Source organism: Homalodisca vitripennis, chromosome 4 (assembly GCF_021130785.1).
Source record: "Homalodisca vitripennis isolate AUS2020 chromosome 4, UT_GWSS_2.1, whole genome shotgun sequence".
Lineage (NCBI taxonomy): Eukaryota > Metazoa > Arthropoda > Insecta > Hemiptera > Cicadellidae > Homalodisca > Homalodisca vitripennis.
The window spans coordinates 45,209,325-45,233,477 of record NC_060210.1 but is presented as its reverse complement, the minus strand read 5'-3'; the positions used below and the strand labels follow the sequence as shown (position 1 = coordinate 45,233,477).

At 30.5% G+C, this 24,153-nt stretch overlaps 1 protein-coding gene across 2 annotated transcripts in view; it reads left to right on the top strand.

Moving 5' to 3' along the window:
- LOC124359259 (hydroxymethylglutaryl-CoA synthase 1) overlaps positions 1-23,893 on the top strand; it is a 37,692-nt gene extending 13,799 nt beyond the window's left edge. For both annotated transcript variants that reach the window (XM_046811863.1, XM_046811865.1), the window contains exons 2-4: positions 5,320-5,401; positions 6,463-6,715; positions 15,565-23,893. In XM_046811863.1, coding sequence (XP_046667819.1) covers positions 5,320-5,401; positions 6,463-6,715; positions 15,565-16,601 — 1,372 coding nt within the window. In that variant the 3' untranslated portion in view covers positions 16,602-23,893. The remainder of the gene's footprint in view (positions 1-5,319; positions 5,402-6,462; positions 6,716-15,564) is intronic.
- Positions 23,894-24,153: the final 260 nt, after the last annotated feature.

Below are 24,153 nucleotides of genomic sequence, written 5' to 3'. Positions count from 1 at the left end.
AAATGAAATTTGTACATACATAACGCACAGCTATTGAGCTTTTTTATAGATTTTTTTGTTACAATGGTCTGAAACAAAAAGATATAATAAATTTCAGTAATTAATGAGCCCAGTGATATCAGACCTTGTATGCTATCAATATAATCAGTACCTAAACATTAAATTTATGTAAACCTAATATAATGTCTTATTTTGTTATGAGATTTCTATAATTTGTATCTAATGATAATGCTCATATATTTTGCATAAATCCATGATAATATAGGATCGTATTTTAGTGATATGTCTTTACTCTAATAATAAATTATCTGTGATTAAAATATATTATAATTATATAAATAACCCTTTCCTTGTCAATTGTCTCATATTGCCAAAACCCAATTGCCTCCAAATACCACCAATTGCTTTATAATTGCTCCTGCTTTGTGCTGACATGATATGAATAGTTTTTGAACTGCTAATAAAAATATTTATTGAATTTACAGTATTGTTAGCCACGTTCTTTGAATGATTTTACTCCTAGTAGGAATGCTATCTAGTGTATGAATTGTATATACTCGTATGTATATAACATGAATAACGTATTAATTGTTTTATGAATCTCTTTAATGACAGTGATTTAGTTGTTTTACTTCACAATTCCTTCCAACTTGTGATGCTATCTTACATAATCATTGGAACTATTTGTGACTTTCTGCAAATACTGTGTTTTATTGATATCATATTGTTATATTGTTTCCACAAGTCATAACAACTCTTATTTCTGTCTGACAATTACAAACAAAAATTTCTTGTACAAATGTTTAGAATTAGTGTATCTCAAAAGCTTTACAATTTTACAAATACGACTACATTATAGAGAGTACTCTTTACAACAATATATATGCCAGAAGTGGGCCACAGTGGTTCAACCAGGAGAGTGTTAAAGGTATAGGTTGTGTATTACACTTTGAAGTAATAATGATCAAATAATGAAGTAGTATTTCATAAGCAAAATTAGCACCATATTATCTTCTATTAACTGATATAGTTAAGAGTAATCATTCATACCTTATTATGATATTAAGCTTATCATTTTACGGTACCTCTGAGTTATTTTAATAGTCAATTGATCATGAACCCTAATCATGTCTTTCCAGTTCATATGGAAGAATTAGGTGGAATTTACTACAACAGAAATATAAATAATGTATTGTGGGATTCACATGTAAATACAGTACATTTGAAAACTGTTTGAAGATATAATAACATTATTAATTACAGAAAGCTTAGGATTTATTATAAGCACTCCAGAATACTCTTATATTTGTTATCTGTGTTCATAAAAAAATGAGTTTTGAATTCTTAACATTTTAAACGGTCACCACATTGGAACGGAATGGCAAACCAAACTAGCAATAAAGATATTTTTTAACTAGAAAAATGTTTGTACCAAGTTTGAACTTGTTTGGGGTTTTTTGGAGCCGCTCTCTTTCCCACAAACCATGTTATGTAGCATAGATATATAGACTGTATATATCAAAGATTGGGGAATAGGTTTTGGCTCTGGGGGCATGTTTGGTAAACTTATGTGAAAATTTGTTTTAAGTGCTATCCTGAGGTCAATTGCAATAGGCTGATTTTATATACAAAATCTACCAGAAAGATAAAATATTTATCTACACACTTTTTAGAATATTTTACACAGTGTGCTTCCTTCTACATTATGATTTTTCCAAAACTGGTGTGTTGTGCTTCAATAAATGAATTTGAAAAATGTATTTCCAGATTTATTTTAGTATACGTATAAAAGATGTTGTTGGTTAAATTAGTCTTCCTGGACGGGAAGGATCCATTCAACTCTTCAGAAAATAGATATTAATATTAATGAAGTCTAAACTAACAATGTTTTGTGTGCTCTGATGGTATATATAAACAGTTCTCTGCTGCCTGTAACTGTAATAGCTATATTTAGATCAAATTATTAATAGAAGAGAGGAATAACTTAACAAAGACATTCAATTGTTAGTCAAATGAAAAGATGGTCAACAGATCAGAGATCACTTAACACTCGAAAACTATGTAACAATTATTCCCTGTTAAATATTAATGGAAGGTTTCATGTTAATGTAGCTTTTAACTGCAATAATTGTTATTTATTATTCCTTTAAAGTGGTTAAGTTTAAAATTGTGTTTTCAAGAAAAGGTCTGTAACTTTGTCTAAATCAGTATTTGTACTTAATTGTTTTGATTAAAATTAATTAATAAAAATGTTTTAGGCTTTTATTCCATTTGAAAATGGTGTGTGTGTGTGTGTGTGTGCGCGCACGCGTGCGTGCGTGCGTGCGTGTGTGTGTGTAGCTTTAGTTTTGGAGGGAGCAATTCATCTAAGAGGTCAAGAATCAATTTCCATACAAATTTTGAATCAGGTGTAAAGTCTCTTAAATCTACTACATGTTGACTTTTAAACGAATTGCCATCATAATCATTGTGTTTAATTCTAAATGCAAAATGTACTTTACTGATAGGTAAGATACTGCCAATATTAAATATTTTGTAATGCAGCCAGAAGCGTTACATTTGCGAAAACTTACTCATTAATGCGTGCATAGTTTGGTACAAAATTTATTCAGCACATAACTGGTACATTGCAATAATGCCATACCTTATAATACATGGACCACACGAAATACCACTGCATCTATTTAATTCCACAACTTTTTGTATCAGTCTAGTAGCTAATACAGCCCTTAGCATACAGAAATCCTGAGCCATAATATTAAAATAATATAAGTTTTTATCAATAAATGCATGCCATGCCAGTGTCAGATAAAAGTGGAAAGACTTACTTCTGTTAAAGGGGGTAAAAAGCAAAAATTTAACCGGTGTAAAAATCAACAGCACTAATTATTAATATTTTTGTTTTAATAGTTTCAAAACAAAATTTGGTGTCGGTATTAAACCCAAACTTGGACAAAGAATTATTGGTTCCAAGACCTATCATTTAACTTTAGAATTAAACCAGCCTCTGGTGATGTAATGAAATTTGGGAGTCAGTATCGTATATTGTCCTCTATGTTTAGGAATTCGCTATAATTAGGTCCTCAATTATTTGTTCCAAGATGAGTTATTTCTAGCTGATATTGATTGTTTATGAAGTCTCACAAAATTCCAATTAGTATTCCAATAAACATTTGCCACAAGTGAGTCATTCACTTTTACATGGGCGCCAGACTAAAAAGGGGTTTAGATGTTAACTGAAGTTGACTGAGAAAAGACAAAATCGATTCCAGTCTTGCCTACAATAGCAATCCAGCTTTTACTGAGAATTTGACTTCTAATGTTAAGTTCCAATATTTCACCTCTCAAGAAGTCTGGTTACCTTTATACGTCTTTGTCATCAAAGGAGTTTGTGTAGACATAGGTGGAAAAGAAAGCCCAATTCTCAAATTCGAAACCAACCTAAAATTTTGTTCATGAAGTAACTATGTTATGTTCACTAAGAACTAGCTAGTAGGGATCATCCTCAGTCATTCATGAGATATTTCTCAGTATTAAGAGAAGTGTTGTAAGTTAATTCTTTCAAAAGGTGGAACCGTATCTCGTGGTCAGAATCTATCTCATTGTGTGACAGCTCTCCTTGCTGACATCGTTATCTCAGATTTATTCACTGTAAGACTTCTCTTAGGAAACTGAGTGAAGAGATATATCTCAGTTTTATTCAAACTACCCAATATTTTTCTAGTTTTAGTTCTGTACATGAGGATATAATGTAAAAATGTTAAAAGTTTATTGATAGAATTTGTTATATTTTTAGTGTATAATTTTAACATTATATGTTTAGATAATGATATAATATAACTGTACTATGATCATTCTTGTTGTGGTGTAGTAATATCAACTTAATAGTTAAAATGGTTTTTACATTTACCCAAGGAAAAAAATGCTATATGATGCCATTCATAGAAGAGAAATGTTAGTGAAAATTAATCGGGTAATGTATGACAGATAGAAAGACAACTTGATATACAGTAGCTGTATAAGGTTATGTAAATATTTGTGATTTGGAGGTTGGGTGAATTAAAACAGGATATAATGGATACTAGATGCCATTTCCGATCCATAATACGAGTAGTTTTGTTCATCATGGCAATGTAAAAAACTAGCATTTACATATTGCGAGGCTTTGCATAAAATTTCTTATTGAAAAACAGGTACAACTTGGGTATATTCTTTTTAAATTACATTCTAAACACTCTTGAGTTAGGTGATAATCACTAAACAATATTCCAATCTTCTGATCCATTTTAGATTGAAGCTTAAAGAACTATTTTGTTTTGTTTTGGGGCCCTCCAGTCGGAGAGTAAAACAGTTTTTATAAAGTAGCATGTAATAACTTGGATTTTTCTCCAATATTTTATAAAAAAGGATTTTAGTAAAAATTAAACTATTTTAGGCCAATGTGGAGGCCTATAGTTTACTACCTGCCATTGTAGGTTATTTAGGTTTGAGGTATTTCTGGTGCCATAGTTGAGTTTGTCTAAAAGGCCCTACTTCAGTAAAACAGAAACAACTAAGATGTGTTTTATAAGTCTTTAAATTAGTACTAACAGTTAGTAACTTTGTCTTTGATATCTGCATTACACTAATGATCAAGGATTGCATACTTAATATTTGCTAAAATTTACAGTTAAGAGTATATTTTTACCAAAACTTTCTATTTTATTATCTGTATGACCGCTGTGCTCATCAGTGATTTCACAGAAGAGTATAATAAGTAGTGTTGTTAGTTTTAAGCTTACTCTATGCTTTCAATCTAATAAACGTAAAGAACTTTAAATTAGTACTTAAACCAATAGAACTTAAGATTGTGTTATCATATTATGTTTTCAATTATTTACTGTAGGGTGATTAAGCCAAAAAGGGGATTTTAAGACCAGTGGGGCTAGTCTGAAGAGATTTCCGAAATAGGAATAGGTCTATGTTAACCAGGAACACTAAGAACGTCCATGTAAAATTTCAATACAATCGGTCCAGACGTTTTTACATGATTAAGCACACAGACAGACACTATTAGATTTTTATATAATAATATAGATAGACAAGCAGACATCAGTAAACTTAAAGTTGAGATTGTTGATTAAGTAATAAAATCTGATCATTCGTGTCCATAAACAGTACGTAAATCCTTAAGAGCCATTAGAAGTTGTTTGTGTAAAGTGCTGAAAGATAGTGTTTAAATAAGAAATCCGGTTGATTTGATTAGCTTTTATTGAAGATTGATCCCAGAATATCACTATAAACAATGTTATATTTTATTCCTGTGGTTGGCTGTTCCAGCATGGGGCCACCAGAAGACGTGGGTATCGTGGCCTTGGAGCTAGTGGTACCGGCTCAATGTGTCGACCAGGCAGAACTTGAGGTAAACATTCACGTCAGCAGGATTGTTGTATATAAGCAATTTTTATTGCCAGGTGTATGATTATGTCTTTTAAGTTATTGTTATTTAAACTGAAGGAAAACTCCATTAACATTCATGCTACATACACAACATAATATGTTTCAATTAGAAATCAGTCAACATGATCAGTGTAATTTTCTGCAGTCCTCGATCCTAACTTTTCTAACTCTTTTTAACCCCTTACTTTACTTTATTTACAGACATTTACTCCATAGGATATTTATAATGTTGTGACGATTATCAATTGACATAGTAGTCCCATGCATTGTAAGTAATTTTGGAAGGTAATGATGTAATATATGCAGAGGTTAAGAAACTATCACTAGTTTAGTAGAAGATTAAATATAATGGAATATAATAATTTCTTTATTTTTTATCCGTCCGGTCAAAATAAAATGAAAATAGTAATTTAATTACAACTTTTATCATATAATTCTAAAACTGTACACTGCAAAGACTACATTTGTATCTAACTTGTATAAAAATTTGGTTCTAATCAGATCTGAAGTTTTGTATTTATGAATTTAAAAAAAATATAGTTTGGATGAAAGCACTAATAAACTGGTACATTTTTTGTCATTATTTACATAAAAGCTGGACGTTATTGTTTGTAAATAATTTGCTTTTTACGTTTAAACACAGAAATAAACCAGCTAAATTTTAATGTAACTCCTATTATTGTAGCTTTACTGGTTAGGCATGGTTAACATTCAAATTCAAATATTTAAATTTTTGATCCAAGAGTTGTATTATCTTTGCTCCAACAGAGAATACAAGATATGAACACTGCTGAATAACACAGAGGTTTCAGCAGTAGTAACAGACAACGGGACCTTTGTTCACTGAGACTTATCTATTCCGGACCTGTTTATAACAATAAACCATCAAATTATGCATCCTTTTTTTTATTATTAATCCTTTATTAATTCTGTACATAAAACTTTCTGAAACAATTTATATTCCTAAACTACTATGATTTTACTGTTTAATATCTATTACAGTAGTATTAAATCTTGTGCAAGGTGTTTGATGGAGTGTCGGCTGGAAAGTACACAGTAGGACTTGGACAGGCAAGGATGGGCTTCTGTACTGATCGAGAAGACATCAACTCTCTTTGTCTCACTGCGGTCGCTCAGCTGATGGAGAAGAACAACCTGAGCTACAGAGATATTGGCCGTCTCGAGGTCGGCACAGAGACTATCATTGACAAGTCCAAGAGTGTCAAAACTGTACTCATGCAGCTCTTCCATGAGAGTGGCAACTACGATGTTGAAGGTATTGAATTATATTTGTTCAGATTATAGGAACAGCAGCCAAAATTGCGTTCTTTGTAATCATTGGAATTTTGGGTTGATCATAGTTGCAGATAAACATGCAGATGAAATGTTGTTGCTGTCTGTGAATTTTTATCTCTCTTGAGAACAAAAAGCAACAATCTATAATTTTTTTTTAGTTTTTGACTATGGAAAATAGTTAGGTTACAATATGACACTTACTGGAACATTGTTTTAAGCCAATAGAATCTTACATGTACATGATAACTTGAGTCTGACCTTCATTAGCTCTGAGAATCAAAGATGTGTATGGATTGGAAATGCATTATCTTGATTTTGCATGTAGTTTATTTTGTATAATGGTAAAAATCTTTGAAGGTCTGAAAATACAAATAAAAACATCTAAATTAATTCTTGTTTTTAATATTGCTAAAACATTGGATTAACTACAGAAAAACTGCATGGTCTGTTAAAGAAGTAATCAGTAACCTTACACTTATATCAAAGAAAGAGACACACAGGGAACAGGTAAATAACTACTACGTATTACTTGCTTACCTAGGTATTTATACGGACCTAATTGTGGAGATGAAACTATTAATATAACACAAGTATGTATTGTTATTCCTATAGTATTATACAAATACCGTACTAATGGATATATACAGGGTGTATATTATGTCTGGAAACAACCCAAAGTATATCCTTTAATAATTTTAAATATAAATTTGAAACCTCTTACAATCGTGATAGAGATTGGGGCAATCTACTTTTTGTGAACAAATGTTTTGTTATGTCACACCAACGGGGGACGTACTGCAGAGGGGTATCGTGAATATTCTTAATGGAAGCCTATACCTTGTTGATTACATAATTTTAAAGGTAATAGGCTTACTGAATTTGAATGCCAACAAAACCGCATCTCAAAGGAATTATTCTATCAGAAAATAGAGCATTTTTTTTGTAGTTTGAAAATTTACTGATGTTTCAAGCAATTGTAATTTTAAACATGGTTCTTGCCACAAAATGTGTTACACTATTTGTTAGCATTTTTTGAAATGATTCAATTTAAATTAAAATAAACAATTTTATTTTTAAGCTGGGTTTTCATTAGTACACAAATTTACAGTTTTTATTAACAATGAATTTAAAACTTAGGGAGCTCACTTTCTCTGATTACTTATGAATCTGTACTTGGTTGTTTTCCACGGTCAGCAGGGAAGGTTTCTAAGAGACCAAAGGGTCACTAGGCCTAATGAGAAACATTATTGTGTTATTAAATATCTGGTCTACAGGTTTCAGTTTGTTGAGCATGGAGCTTTCCACTAGACAGGTCTAAGCTTGGGGAAATTACAAATGGGCAAAGGTCATATCAATTACCAGTTGAGTTAATCAGTGTCTCTGAAAGCATTGCTGTCCAGATGTTATTCTTAATTACATGTTAGTTCAGTTTTTTATTTTTGCATTTTAATGGACATTGTTCTGAAAGAGAACGGAATTACTCTGTTGATGATGCAGTGGATATAGGCGAATCGTTTCCTCAAAGAATTTATTCTGGGGAAGTTTATAATTTGTTTAATGACACTTTCCCTCAGAAAAGGTATTTCCCATAAGTGTTTCAACATATCAAAAAAACTATTGAGCGTTTTGAAATTGACAGGGAGTGTACGTTGAATCGGCCAAAGCTCGGGTAGGGATACAATCTGCAACAGAATTGAAGAACATGCTACTAGGATGTTTTGCAAACATCTTATTGGAAGGACCCTACCAAACCATACATCGCTACAGAAAAGACTGCACAGCAACTCATGATATGCACCCTATGTCTGTGAGTAAGAATTTTGAAAAGTAATAAATACAAAAACCATTTAAAGTTCATTTAGTCAACAACAGTTAAGTGAGGATGATTATCTGACAGAAGAGTTGAAGTTTTGGTGAAACTTGTGATGCGCAAATGTGATGGCCAATAGAGGGATTTTCTGACCAACCATACTATTCTGACTGAGGCAACCTTTTTTCCTCAAATGGCAATGTTAAACAAGCACAATTGCCGTTACTGGGTCTAGTGAATTGGAAAACCCACATTGGGATTACTGAGTCCCATTCACACAGGCAACCACAAAAAACTGAAAAAACGTATGGTGTGGAATTTTAGGTCAACAAAATTTGTTGGGACCCTTTTTTCATCAATGGAAAATTTAATTGCCGAACCCTTATTTTTTTTCTTATACATATATGCTCCAAAATGAAATAATTCCCAGCTATTCAAATTGCATCAGGAGAATACTTTGATAATGTATTGGTTTCCGAAGCCAGGATGGTGCTCCACCCCAATTATGGGGAGACAGGTTAAGAGAAGTAATTCTGGATTTAAGGTTTTCCTCATAAATGGATTGGCCGAAGGAGGAGGAAGAAATTTCGGGGGGAATGGCCTCCAAGATCTCCGGAGTTTGTCACCAATCGATTATTTCCTATGGGTTCAATTATCTTATAATCCAATGTTAATAATAGAAGAAAGCCTCATAATTTTTTTTTTGGATAAGACCTAAGAAACAGGATTTTAGAGGAGATTTGCTTTGATAACTGAAGGAAATTGTTAAGGCAACTCTGTCGAAATCATTTTACAGCAAGATTGGCCTCATTGTCAAAAACGTTAGAAGGGAACACCAGTTAGAAACAATTGACTTTGACACCAAATGCAGGTAAATAAATACGTTTGTTGTAAGACTTTTCTAACAGCTTACATTATTTTTTTATTTTTGTAATAAGAATAATCAATAACATTAAGTATTTCCATAATTGTACTGTATTACAAAACTGGCAAATTTGTGATAATAGAACCAGCTTAAAATGAAAATTTTTTGTTTTTTTTAATTGAAGACACTTTGAAAAAAAATGCTAAAAAATTAGTGTAAACACATTTTGTGGCAAGAACCTGTTTTAAAATTACAATTGTTTGATAACATCAGATAAATTTTTCAATTACTAAAAGATGACTCTATTTTTATGATATAGAAATAATTCCTTTGAGATGCGGTTTGTGGCATTCAATTCAGTAAGCTTTTATTAGGTTGCTCTCATCAGATAAATAGTTTGTCTTGGTCAGATATTCTCTTAATTGGCATCACATTTGCGCCATCACAAGTTCAACAAAAAAACTCCAAACTTCTTCTGATCGTATATCATCCTCACACTTAACTGTTGGACTAAATGAACTCTTTATAAATGGATTTGTATTTATATAATTTTCAAAATCTTAATCTCACTGACATAGGGTGTGCATATTTCATAGTTGGTGTGCAAGCGCTTTTTCTGAGCCCGATGTATGTGGGGTTCTTCAATAAATGTTTTGCAAAACATCTACGTGCATGGTTCTTCATCTGTTGCAGGATTGTATCATACACGACTTTGGCCTGATTACGTACACTCCCTGTCATTTCAAATCGCTCAATAGTGTTTGAGTTATTGTTTGGAACCACTTATGGGAGATTCCTTTTTGGGAAAAGTGTTCATTTAACAACCAAATTATTAAACTTCCCGATAAGATCTTTGCGACGATCGCCATTATCCTCGCATCTTCATCAACAGGAGTAATTCGTTCTCTTTCAGACAATTCCATTAAAATGCCCCAAAAATAAAAACTGAACTACTGTAATTAGATAAAACTTGATGACAGCAATATTGCTTCAGAGGGACCACTGATGAACACCATCAAACAGGATTGATATGACCTTTGCCCATTTGTTAATTCCCAAGTGTAGGAACCTGTCTAGTGAAAAGCTCCATGACTCAACAAACTGAAAAACCTGTAGGACCAGATGATTAATAACACAATAATGTTTCTACATCGGCTAGTGACCTTTGTCTCTTTAAACCTTCCTGACTGACTGGGAAAAACAACCTAGTTACAGATTCATAAAGTTAATCAGAGAAAGTGTGACTCATAAGTTTTATTTCATTGTAATAAGAACTGGTATAATTGTGTACTAATGGAAACCAGCTTAAAAATAATTGTTTATTTTATTTTAATTGAATACATTTAAAAAAATGCTAAAAAAATAGTGTTGTAACACATTTTGTGGACAAGAACCCTGTTAAAAATTACATTGTTGAAACATCAGTAAATTTTCAATTCCTACTAACAATGCTCTATTTTCTGATAGAATTAAACTCCTTTGAGTTGCGGGGTTTTGTGGCATTCAATTTCAGTAAGCTATTTTATCCTTTTAAAATTTATGTATCACATGGTATAGGCTTCATTAAGAATAGTTGCACGATTACCATCGGCAAGACGTCCCACGTTGGACGCTGTGATTAACATAAACAACCATCTGTTCAAAAGACACAACATAAAGTAGATGCACCAATCTCTAATCACGATTGTAAGAGGTTTCTAAATTTATATTTTAAATTTTATTAAAGGCATATATTTGGGTGTTTCCCAGACATTAATATACTCACCCTGTATATCTTTTGAACAGAAACACTTTGAACAGTGTGTAAAAAGTATATGTAATACATATGGACAACATTTCATGTCTGTATTAGAAGTGGGTGTACTTGTAGTACATCGTTGTGTTTTTATATCTTTGTGAACACAATAATTGGATGACTTGTACGATTTTTAATATTAATAAAATGTTTTGAGTGATTTAAACTGTTTTGTGTTTTGCCTCTTTGATAGTTTTGGTTTGCTTCAAGTACTCATTTTAAATAAGGAAAAGAGGGCATTATATAATGTTCATATCCCTGAAAGTTTTGAATTCTAATTAATTTAAACAAATGTTAATTAAGTAAAACTTCAGAGAATATATATTTTGATTTAATAATAAAACTGCTAAAATAAAACTAAAACTGCTTCAATGACATAAATGTAATTTTCAGGTACAATAGTACCAATTGTATTTATAAACTTACTGTGACAATTTGTCAAAAGAATTAATATTGAAAGTGTGAAAAATCAAAATTTGTGTAAAATTCAACTCAATGCATTTTTAGTTAGGTCGTTATTTACACTATATTAAGCTTTATTCAGTAAAATTTGTTTCTTACATTATGAAAACAGCTTTTTTATGAGATATCTATGGTTGTTGATAATATGTTACACGGTAAATGCACTCCTACTGACTCCCAATGGGACCAAATCTCCGTCAAATAAGGGAAAAAGCCATTGATCGTCGGAGACTTCAGACATTTCTCCACGTCTTGGAGTTCACTTCACTTTATTAAGTGCGTGTTTTAGAGATAGTGAAGTTTACACACAACATGGTGGTTGTGATTCCTGACTTAGGTGTGCCACAACGCTTTAGTATAATTTGTTTATTTTAACCTAGTTTGTAATTATGTATTAGGTTAGTTATTTACCTGAAGAAGAGATTAGATTGCAGATCTCGAAACGTAGTGTTACTGATTTTTTGTTTCAATGAAGGATGGCAAATGTCCGGAAAAAGCCTGTTTCCTTCAGCATTTAATTATTTTTCTCATGTTTTGGGAGGGGCTTCCTCTGAGAACGCTGACTTTTATTTATAATGTATCTAATAATTCTCCTTTTCTACTTACTACTGTGGTTACATTATGTGTGCTAGCAAAATTATTTTTTTAAATAAGTTATCTCCTTAAAATATTTAAAGTTTTCGTTTTTATTTTAATTACTTTTTGCATACCTACTGCCATGTAAATTTTCTTTTAGGAATACATCTTCAAAAGACAACAATATTTATGGTTTTAGAAGAGAATGAATTAAAGTACAAAATTAAAATATACTTATATATTATAGTATAATACTAAAGCTTAGTAAGACAATTTTTATTTTTTTTTATTTGGTAGAATACTATCAAGCATTATTTCCAAATGATGTATAGTAACATACTATTAAAACAAAATGATATGATTTGAGATATTAATTAAGAATAAGAATAAGAATCATTTATTCCATTGATCTGTTTACAGAAATAGGACAAGTCATTTTAAAATTACATACATTGTTAGAGCTAAAAATTAAATTAACACAAAAGTGTTGTAAAAAGTTCACATGAAATTTAAGTAATGTAGCAATAAATAAAAGTAATTATAGTTAGTTATAAACTAAAACCTAACATTAATATGGCAATTCATGAATTCCTCAATGCTGTAAAAAGGATTTTTCACTAGCCAATCATATAACTTTTTTTTAATATTTTAAAGGAAACAAGTCTTGCATCATCAGGCAGCTTATTAAAAAAATTTATAAAATTTAATTTAAACGAGCTTTTAGTTTTAGCTAGTCTGTGAGGCAATATATCAATCTTATTCCTTCCCCTAGTGTTGTATTGATGGATCTCCTGTCTTGTATGAAAAAGATTCAAATTAGATTTTGTATACAATAAAACTTGAAAAATATAAAGATTTACTATTGTGGGAATTTGAAATTGTACAAAAAGAGGTTTGCAGTGTTCAAGTGGGTTGGCTCCTCCAATATTACGAACAGCCTTTTTCTGTAGCACAAGAATGTCAATGACATGTGAAGAATGACCCCATACAAGTAGACCATACAATATGTGCGACTGAAAAAGCCCAAAATATGCCAATCTTAAATACTCTGGACTAACAAAACTTTTGAGTTTCCAAAGTAAGTAATTTACTCTAGAGATTTTGTTACAGACAGTATCTATATGAGTTGACCAGTTTAATTTTGAGTCTACATTAATTCCTAGGAGCTTGACCGATACCAAATTGATTTCCTGTTTGAGGCTTAAAGTAATACACTGTGTTTTATCCAAATTGCATGCTAGCTTATTTGCTGCAAACCATTCATAAGCCCTTTTCTCAGATTGTTGGGTAATTTGTGCCAAACAGTCTAAATTATGATGACTAGAAAGTAAGGTGGTATCATCAGCGTAAATCACTGAATGAGTATTGAGGTTTTTAGGAAGATCATTAATATAAACGATAAAGAAAAAAGGCCCAAGAATAGAACCCTGTGGAACACCAGTTTCCACGGTTTTCATTTGAGAGCATTTATTCCTGACACATACATATTGCAATTTATTGGAAAGATATGACTTAATAAGTCTTAAAGCACAATCACTAACACCGTAAAATGCAAGCTTATCAAGAAGAACATCAACAAGGACACTGTCAAATGCTTTACTGAGGTCACATAAAACTAATGAAGAGGAATCCTTTTTTTCAAAAGCCTCTAGGGTATGATCAATTATGTTTAATACAGCCGAAGTTGTAGATCTTCCCTAGCGGAAGCCATATTGACTATTTGAAATTAAACTATGAAACTCAAAATAGCCATTCAGCTGGTTGTACATAATTGATTCAAAAATTTTAGAAAATATAGGGACAATTGAGATTGGACGATAGTTATGTACACAATTTTTGTCACCTTTCTTAAACACTGGAGTAACTTTTGACACCTTTAGTAAAGGTGAAAAAAATCCCTCATTCATGCAGTTATTTAAAATTATCGCTAGGGGTTCACTTATAAATTTAATAGTACTTTTAATAATGAAATTCGACAACCAATAATAGTCCATAGCTTTTGAATTTGAGAATTTTGACACAGCCTTTATAACATCCTCGGCTGTAACTGTTAGCCAAACAAATGAATTTTGATCAATCATTCGTTCTCCCAGAAAGTAATCAGGACTATGGTGGCTGGGGGGAATTCCTTCACTAAGCTCTTTAATTGAGTTTATGAAATACTGGTTGAATTCCTCAGGATCCAAATTTACATCTTGACTGTGTGTAGGTGAGTGTTCATTACTAATCACCTTCCAAGCAGCCCTGCATTGGTTAGGAGCTTTACTAATATACTGCTCAACTGCAACTTTTTTTGCTAGTGTTAATTCATTCCTATACCTTTTTTATGTTGAATATATACATTATAAGCTGCCTGAGTTTGCTCTGACCCCCTTAAATTCAAACTTTTATAAATTGTGAATAATGCAAGCATTTCATTTCTTGTTTTGGCTAGTTCCGGTGTATACCACTTGACAAGTTTAGTGTTATTAGACCGTGATTTATTTGAGGTTTTTACTAAGGGTGAGCAACAAATTTTTTTAAAAAACTATTAAAAAGTGTTTTAATGTCAATTTTATTTTGTTTAAAATCATCTATCATGTCCCAATTTTCTTTCTTTAAATAATAAATAAACTGATCCAGACTTTCATCACTGTGCCTTCTAATAAAACCATTACTAGCTTGCAACATGTTTTGATTGTTCTGTAAGTGCTTTGTGGAAAACATTTAAAAAAAATGTAGTAACAGCTGGTTACTAACATTTTTAAAAATATTAGTAACCCATTAGCACAAAATCAGGTTGATTACAATGAAAATAGTTACCCTCTTACTACATTCAAATGTTAATGGAAACTTTACTTAGAAATATTTTATTAATAACATTTGAAGATGTATCTTTTGCAACTCAAGTTATGAATTTATTATTATTTGTAAATTTCAATAAAACCTTAATTTTCACATTTTGTTTCTTGTATTTCCAACTCTACATAATAAAGTAAAACTTTGTACAGTTCTCAAACAATTGCTTTGATATTTAAATATAATTATCAAATAATTTATTAATGTATACCTTATGGTTTCTATTACGCTTTACAAAGTTGAGTAAAATGTGCATTTTCAATTATTTGTATAACTACCTATACTTAACTTAGAAAATGTCACCCATGTCCATTGTTTGTAAAATGATCATTATTACATATATTGTACATTAGAGAGATAATATAAAAATATGTTTTTTGACACATGTTATCTAAATTGTTGAAAAATGCTCCTTGGTAAAAGATATAAGGTAATTTTTATTATTTTCCACTTTAAATTTGATGAAATTGCTTTTGATTTCAGGCATTGACACAACAAATGCTTGCTATGGTGGAACTGCTGCTCTGTTCAATGCTGTGGCCTGGGTGGAGTCCCGAAGTTGGGACGGACGGCTAGCCATCGTTGTGGCGGCTGACATTGCAGTGTATGCGGCCGGTAGTGCACGACCTACGGGTGGTGCAGGGGCTGTGGCTATGCTGATCGGGCCAAACGCTAGTCTCGCCTTCGAACCCGGCCTCAGAGCTACTTTCATGGACCACGTATATGATTTTTTCAAACCTGATTTAAGTTCTGAATATCCTACTGTTGATGGAAAATTATCAATACAATGCTATCTCACAGCGCTAGACCATTGTTACCAACTCTACTGTCGGAAAGCAAAAAAACTGGCAGGTATTGAATCCGAATCGAACGATATGGTCGGAGTGAAATCATTGGATGCTGTATTGTTTCATACGCCGTACTGTAAACTTGTACAAAAGTCACTTGCTCGTTTGGTGCTCAATGACTTTGTCAATACACCAAAAGAAAATATTCCTGATGTTTATCCGGGATTAGAGAAATATACAGGAGTGCAGTTAGAAGACACTTATTTTGATCGAGATGTAGAAAAAGGATTTATGGAGTTCAGTAAGGCGATGTTTGCTGAAAAGACACAGCCATCTCTATATGTTGCAAACCAAGTAGGCAACATGTACACTTCTTCTCTCTATGGAGGACTTGTTTCTTATCTAATCAACAAACCTGTTTCTGAACTTGTTGGAAAAAGAATTGGATTGTTTTCTTACGGTTCAGGGCTCGCTTCATCTATGTTCTCTTTGAAGGTGCGCAATGAAGGATTGAAAACTCTTGTGACCAATTTGAGTCACATCCAAACAATGCTTGAGAATCGAAAAATAATGTCTCCAAAAGATTTTTCAAACACAATGGCAATGAAGGAACAAAATGCACATAAGTCATCCATGACTCCAATCGACTCTGTTGAAAATTTGTTTCCTGGAACATTCTACTTGAAAGTCATATCTGACTATCGGCGATCCTATGACAGAGTACCGATATAACAACTGCTCCACTCTTTCATTCACAATTGCCTTATTGGTCCTCACAATCATAATATTAATAGATCAAATTTGTATAATCTGTAAAATACTTTTTTACATAGTTAAACAGTATTTATTGCTAAGCAATATTAGACATTTTTTTAACATTAATTATATTGTGTAATCTTAATCCTAAGACTGTATTGAAGTTTAAAAAACCACAAATAATGTTTGATATAAGTGGTTAAAACCTACTTACATAGTTGGTATATTTTACAACAAATTCAATTATAGTAAGTATTGAATTAGCATAATAACTTTCAAATTAAGTTAGTAAATATTGTTTAATAGGGAGGGATTGGAAGAGGGAGAGAGGAAAATATACTGCTTTATTCCGAGGTATAAAATTTTTAATCCATACTTTTAGTGGTTATTACTACAAATAGTTTTTAAAGACTTTAATTTGGTATTTTATTGGATCGTACTTGTATTGCTATAAACTTAATACTAAAAGCAAGGTAAAATGTTGTTATTATTGTTATTTAATTATGATAAAAATATTTTATTTTGCATTAGTGAACTCTACGATCTTTTATAATTTGTTTTCCTAATTATTTACAATTTTTAAATTAATTTTATTTCAATATTATATAATGTAAAATTATATTTCTTACCCAAAGTTGTTTTTTTTTTATTTACAGATTTTGTAAATAGATTTATTGTAGTATGGAACATGCAGTGTGTTCTTGGATCACATCAAATATAAATGGATTGAACAAAGAAGTATTGGCAAATAAAACAAATAATATTATTTACTTGCTGTGTTACTTTACAGTATTAACAATTTAAAAATATAAACAAGAGCTTAAATCATTAGAGCAATATAAACTTCAACCCTTTGAACCTCATGCTACAATTATATCCTTCCAGAAATGTGTAAAAATTCACATTTTAGAAAAACCTTAAGCAATGATTCGTGTAAGATTGTTATTAACCATAGATCTGGCACAGATTAATTGAATTAACGTTTGAAAGCGCTTTAACAGTGGCAAACATTCATTAAATAAACGTTTCACAAAACCTTTTTTGTAATAACATTTTAGTACCAATATTTTTATGTAGAATACAAGAGTATTTTTTTTGGTCATACTAATATTTTAATTAAACACCAATAAACATCTTTTGAACTGTGTGAATCTTTAAAAGGTAGTGTTATACTCTCACAGGATTTGAAACTGAGATTTTGTCATTATAGAAACTCCCCAAAATTGAGCTAGAACTGTTCTAGTGCCTTAAATGACAAAGAAATATTCATAATCAATTTAATATTCTATCACACATAATTTATTCAATTTTATATTCCAATGATGTCAAGTCATAATATTTGTAAAATTTGTACATAATTAATATGTATGCATACTAATCTTATGTAGTTCTTCATAAGTCATGTATTGTTTTGCTATTGCCCGTTATTATTTTATAAAAAAATATAAATAAAATTTAATTATATATATATATATATATAAATGTTTACAGTTTCGAATTTGTATTAGTTTACTTATAATTAAAATATTGATTGATACACTGTATTGCTGGAATTTATATATTTTGGAAGTCATTATTACTTCTTACAGTATAACAATTAATAAAAATAATTTTACTACATAACAAATAATACAAATAATTTTATTGTTTTAGACAAAGTAATTATTTGTATAAATGAATTAGTGAATAAATAATCTTAGATTACTCAGATTATAACCACAAATACCTGAAGAATACTGCTATGAAAAATGTAAAATGATACTCATAAAACTTTATCACAATTGATTTTCTAGAAAGTCTGATCTAGTTTATGCTATAAAAAGACACTAACATTAATTCAAAGTCAAAATATTTTTATTTATGTTAGGCACAAAAGTACAATAAATAATGTAAACTACAACTAAGTTTTTTCTTCATATTATGCATTTCATGTTAAGAATTTTTTACTATTTTCATTCAGTTAATTTTTAAAACACTACTACTATAAAAAAAGAACTAAACTGGTACAAGAATAATGTATAACAATAATATACAATTACAACACAATACAACTTTATCAGATTCAAGAATTGATAAGCTAACTGGCAAATAACATGCTTTTTATATAAAATGCTGTTTGTTTTTATGCCAGTACATGTTTTGAACATCATCTGTGTTGTTTTGAAAATAATAGTTTTGGCATACAAATCATGCACTAGAAAATATTTACAAAACAAAATCTTAAAATAAAAGGTGATTTTAGATTACCACCTTGGAATTTCTCACACATAAAGTTAATGGCAATTGATAATTGTCATTAAAAATATTGCTGAAATTATAAAACGGGTATATTCAATATAATCTAAAATAATCTTAGATTATTGGCCTACAACATTTGAAATTGAGTGATATGACAAATTTGTGTTATATAAAATAGAAAACGTCTGTAAATTTGGTGTACAAGCAACATGGCATGTCACGTGTACTTTGCTCATGTAAAGCAATAGGAAGTTTTATCTTCAAGTTAACTAAGAGAAAGAATTAAGAAGATTGTTGAAGTTTTGGTTTACATCGGTTTTTTGATAATGAATGTTAATATATTTAAAACCAAAATTCATTATGTTAATGGTTTACATAATAATAGGTCTTAAAAGTGTTCTGTTAAATATGACTAAAAATTGTATATTTTACTTCTCTTTCTTCCCTCCTCAAAGGCAGCTTACTAAACATAGATAATGTTTAGTTCTTTTTAATACATTTCAAATACATTTATTAAAGATCCCAGAAAATATATATATATATATAATTTTAAATGTGCAAAGTTTATGAACTTTATTTTTAATTTTGGGTTATGAATTGTCCTTAAGAATTTGTATTAAAGCAGTTCTTATCCTTAACAAGAGATTGTAGTTATTGATTTCTATAATCATGATAAGCATGACCAAAGTTGTTGTTATTTAGTTTTAAGCATTACCTTCAAAAACAGAATAGTTGGTCTTATATTTATCTTAAGTACTAGAGTGTTAAGATACTTATAACTATATGAGGTCTCCAACTGCATTTTGTGTTTGGGGTAACCGATTGACCAAGTGAAGTATACACAGTAGAGGCAGGACTCCCTGGTTAGTATCGGCACTCCACGACTTCTGTGGAGACTTAACCTCATTTAAAAATTCATATCAAATTGTGCAAACAACCATTCTTGAAAAAGGTCTTCTTTTTCCATGTCCATAGCAGTTGAATGTCGTGCATGGATTGCAGCAAAAACATGTTCTATGTTTTTGGAATTCTTATCTGTGTTTTTAAGGTTTACCAAAACCCAAACTATTCTTCACTAAAAATGTTTATTTTTAAATTACCCAACCCATTCTTTAATTTAGGCATCGCCAAAAATGTCTTCAAAACTTGATGCAAACTCTTTTTACCAATACAATTATTGTAGTGTGATGAGATGCTCTATACGCATGCAGATACAAACACTGTAGCTCACTTAGACGGTAGAGTGCCTACACCATGTCATGGGAATAACCAAACGTGAGTTGTCTCCACAGTAAATACCTCTCACAGACTATAACATGCTCTAAATACAAGATGTAGATCCAAATGCAGACATTTTACTAGTTAATACAAGTTTTATTCTCATTTTACGTCATGTTTTTCATCATTTATTTCATTAACCCTTTGAGCAATGACTTTTCAAACATCTAACAAACAAACACCAAAAAGTGAGGTTTTAAAGTTGTTTAAATAACTTCTTTTATTATATTGACATCTAGTGTTAGTTCAGAAGTTATTACTTTTTGTAAGAAAAATGTCATGTAATCACATTTTTTGTATATAAAACAAACTTAAAAACAATAAAGTATATAGTATTTAAAGATTACACTTAGTTTTATTTTTAAATAAAATATAAAATAATTTTTTTTTATTATTAGACAAGTCATACTATAGGTCTTGCTCAGTAGGATTATGACTAGAATTATTCATAAAAGTTGTTTTTGACATCTAGTGGATTAGGAGTACAACATTTGCTTCTAAAACTTACCAAGGGATGGCAGGGTGGTTCACTGACACAAATAAGCATATCACAACATACAAGTTCACACTACTTTAACATAAATATATGATGTTACTATTGGTGGCTCGTAGCGTGGCAACGTGACTGTTACATCGTTACTGTTCAAAGGGTTAATAACTTATACAATGCCAAATTAGGGAAACTAGTTTGATTAATCATAAAGCCTTACAAAACCATTTAGCAGTTTGCATTATTCAGTAGCAGTGATCTAAATTACTCCTAACATTACGGCTGGTTGTAGAAGGTTATTATGTAACTATTAGTGTTTTATCTTAATTTTAAGAATTATTAATAAATCCTTTTAGTATAGTGAATTATTGGTTTAGTAGCCACCAAAGCGTTGTTTAATAATCACATTCAACAGCAGTAACCGATTAAGGTCTGTTAATTAATCAATAAGTATTAATCTATTAATTTAAGTATACCTCGTGAATGAAAATTCACATGTGTTAATCTAATGCCGGAATCCTGCATTAAAAAAAATTAATTATCATACTAAATGTGTATGGGTATGGTTTAGTGACTGTTAACTTAACTATTATAAATTTAACTGTAAATCAAGAAATTATAGTCCCTGAGCCAAAAGCCAATTTCCATGTTATGGGCACACAATCTGGTTTTACTTGAATTTCTTAGAGGAATCTCCCTTAAGAAAGCAATTGATAGTCAGCCACTCTAGTTTTGTGAAATCACCAATAAATGAATGAATCAGTGTTAGGTAACCATATACAGTTACTATTTGGTTGAAAGTGGTGACTAGTCTCTATGTACTTGCATGATGGTAATCAACTATTATTTTTAAGTGTTTCAAGGTAATAAAAATATGACAATAAACAATTGTTTCATATTTTTATACCTTTTTGATACCCTCACAATTGTGACCTCTACCACAACTCTAGCGAAGTTGACAATCCATTCCTTTCTTAAGAAGAATTTGTCTATTTTAGAATTTGTATAAGCACCAAGCGGTGTGCTTATACAATGCAAATTGGCTTTCGGCTCTTGTATTATAACAATTGGATACACAAGCTTTCAAAATATCATGTATCATTGATGGTTTTATGAGATGAAAATGAAGTCTTGAGTCAAATTTTTCCTAAGAATATAAGATTCATTAATTTGTCATTTCCATTTTTTGTCAAAATTTTAAAAAATTAGCAAATTTACGTACTAGGCCAGTATAGATTAAAAAACAAGTGCGCACTGAAGACCTATTGGGTTCCCATATATTAGATAACAGGAAAGGGACATAATCTACTGCTTTACAATGTTAATTTCAACGTTTTCTCTTAAAATTGTGTCATAACCATTTAATTATTGACATTTCCCTCCAAGTTTTCCCCTCTTCCTAGCCGCAGTGGTGATGCAGAGCCAACATTGTGTTTTGTGTTCACCACATTACACTATACAATAACCCGATGTGTTACAAGAATTAAATTATATTAAGCTTTCATTGCACAAAAGCTTGTAGTTGAGCTATATATTGTGAATATCTTTGAGTGTTAAGCTTGGGATTATTAATAGCCCTAAATCCTTTGACATGGACTCCTTACTGCCATTGAATTACTGCTTTTGAATGTGACCAAATATATTTTTTTATATGGTCTTGAACTCTGGGGTTGTTTGTAAAATAAGTAAGGTTAAAGTTGTTCTAAATAATGCTTAACATGTTGACTGCTGTAGAAGCTATCTGCTACCACTCTCACAGCTCTCTGATGTACAGAAGTGAGCGTGTTAATCTTATTGCTGTATATTTAAAAATAACATTATTGGTCAATCAAAACATAATATGCTTCAAAATAGGCAACCACAAAGTAAACAATATTAGCACACCTCATAATGGTTAAAATATGTTCACCTAAATTTCGTTTCAGTAGTGTTCTTATTAATTGGTTTATATGATGGTTTTGAACATAAAAACATTATGCTAAACATATAAATATTAAAAACTGACAATAAATTAGTATAAGATTACAAATGGTAAATTGTTTTCACTACTAGTGTCTATAAATTGCTCAAGATATACTAAGTAGTGCTGCCTGCACGAATGTCACCTATATTTGTTTTTGGAAGTAGAATTTTATCATGAAATCGTTATGAGTTACTTAATGTCTATTTCTACTTGATATAGCTGTATGGCTAAAAGATTCATATACAGAGAAAGAAAGCTGTTAAGAACTTTGGTACCATTATACTAGGAATATTATTAGATTGTTTACTCTGTCGATATTGCCATGGAAATATTTTTGCCATTCTCTTTGTAATAAAATTAATGTGTTGGAGGTTTTATATCCTTATAGGAGTTTATCCAATTTTTATCAAAACCACAGAATTTGTTGAACTGCAATCATGGTGGTAGGAAAGCTAAAGACTTCAATCATTAAATACACATATTTTTATTTTAACATTTTATTGGTTTCAAGATGAAGCAATTTTTATGGAAATTAATGAGAGCTTCAATATCGATGCTACATCTACATATTGTAAATATCTACAACTCCACTTTGAACCAGCATGAAATGGGCTATCACATGTTTTTTCATTGCTTCTAATTTACTTCAGATATCAGAATTAGTGGCATTATACTATGTCTGATGGGTGAATAAGATTGTGGTGAATAAGAAAATATTTTGTCAATTTATACATTTTATAATGTAAATGGGAAGCACTATCAAAATTTACCTTTCCACTTAATCTGTAATCTATATTATTTCATAGTAACTCTGCATTATGAGTACATGATCAGATAAAAAGAATAAAATTAAGTAGTAAAAATATGGAATATTGGTAACATACGCATAAGTATGAGTGTTAAAGTACATCGTAGAAACTGTGATAGATCTTGACCATAAGGATGTATAATCTTTTACTCTAAAAAGCTTAACACAATATATGGTAACTAAACAGATGGAGTCTCACTTCACAATTAATTTTTGTTTATGATGAAAATCTTTAATTTCTGTTGTGAAGCTTGTTACTTTTTAGTTTATTTTAATCTAACTTCAATGATGAGATTGTATTAATAAAATATACATTTTCCGTAACTTTGTAAAATTGGTGGAAATATTTGTATAACAACTTCACATTGGATTAATTGAAATGTATATAATCCATTGGTAGAGGCTTTGTAATCATATTAACCTTACTAATATTTAGGTTAGGTTTTTGTACAATATCTTTATTTTAGGAAATAAATGGTATGGCTTATTTTTTTAAGTGTAATTATTATTCCTTTTTAATTGTCCCAGATAGATACTATGTTTGAAAATATTTTCTTTGTGTTGCCTTATGAAAGTAAACCATGGCAACCTTGAATGTTTACATAAATTTTGTATTCAAGTTATACAGAAATTATTTAGGCCTTAATGGCAAAGAAATTTTACTGCTGAAAAACCGTACATTATTGTATTATGAACAGTTTTCTTTCTTTGTCAAGCTAAAAAGTATCCAACAATACTGCCATCTTTTATT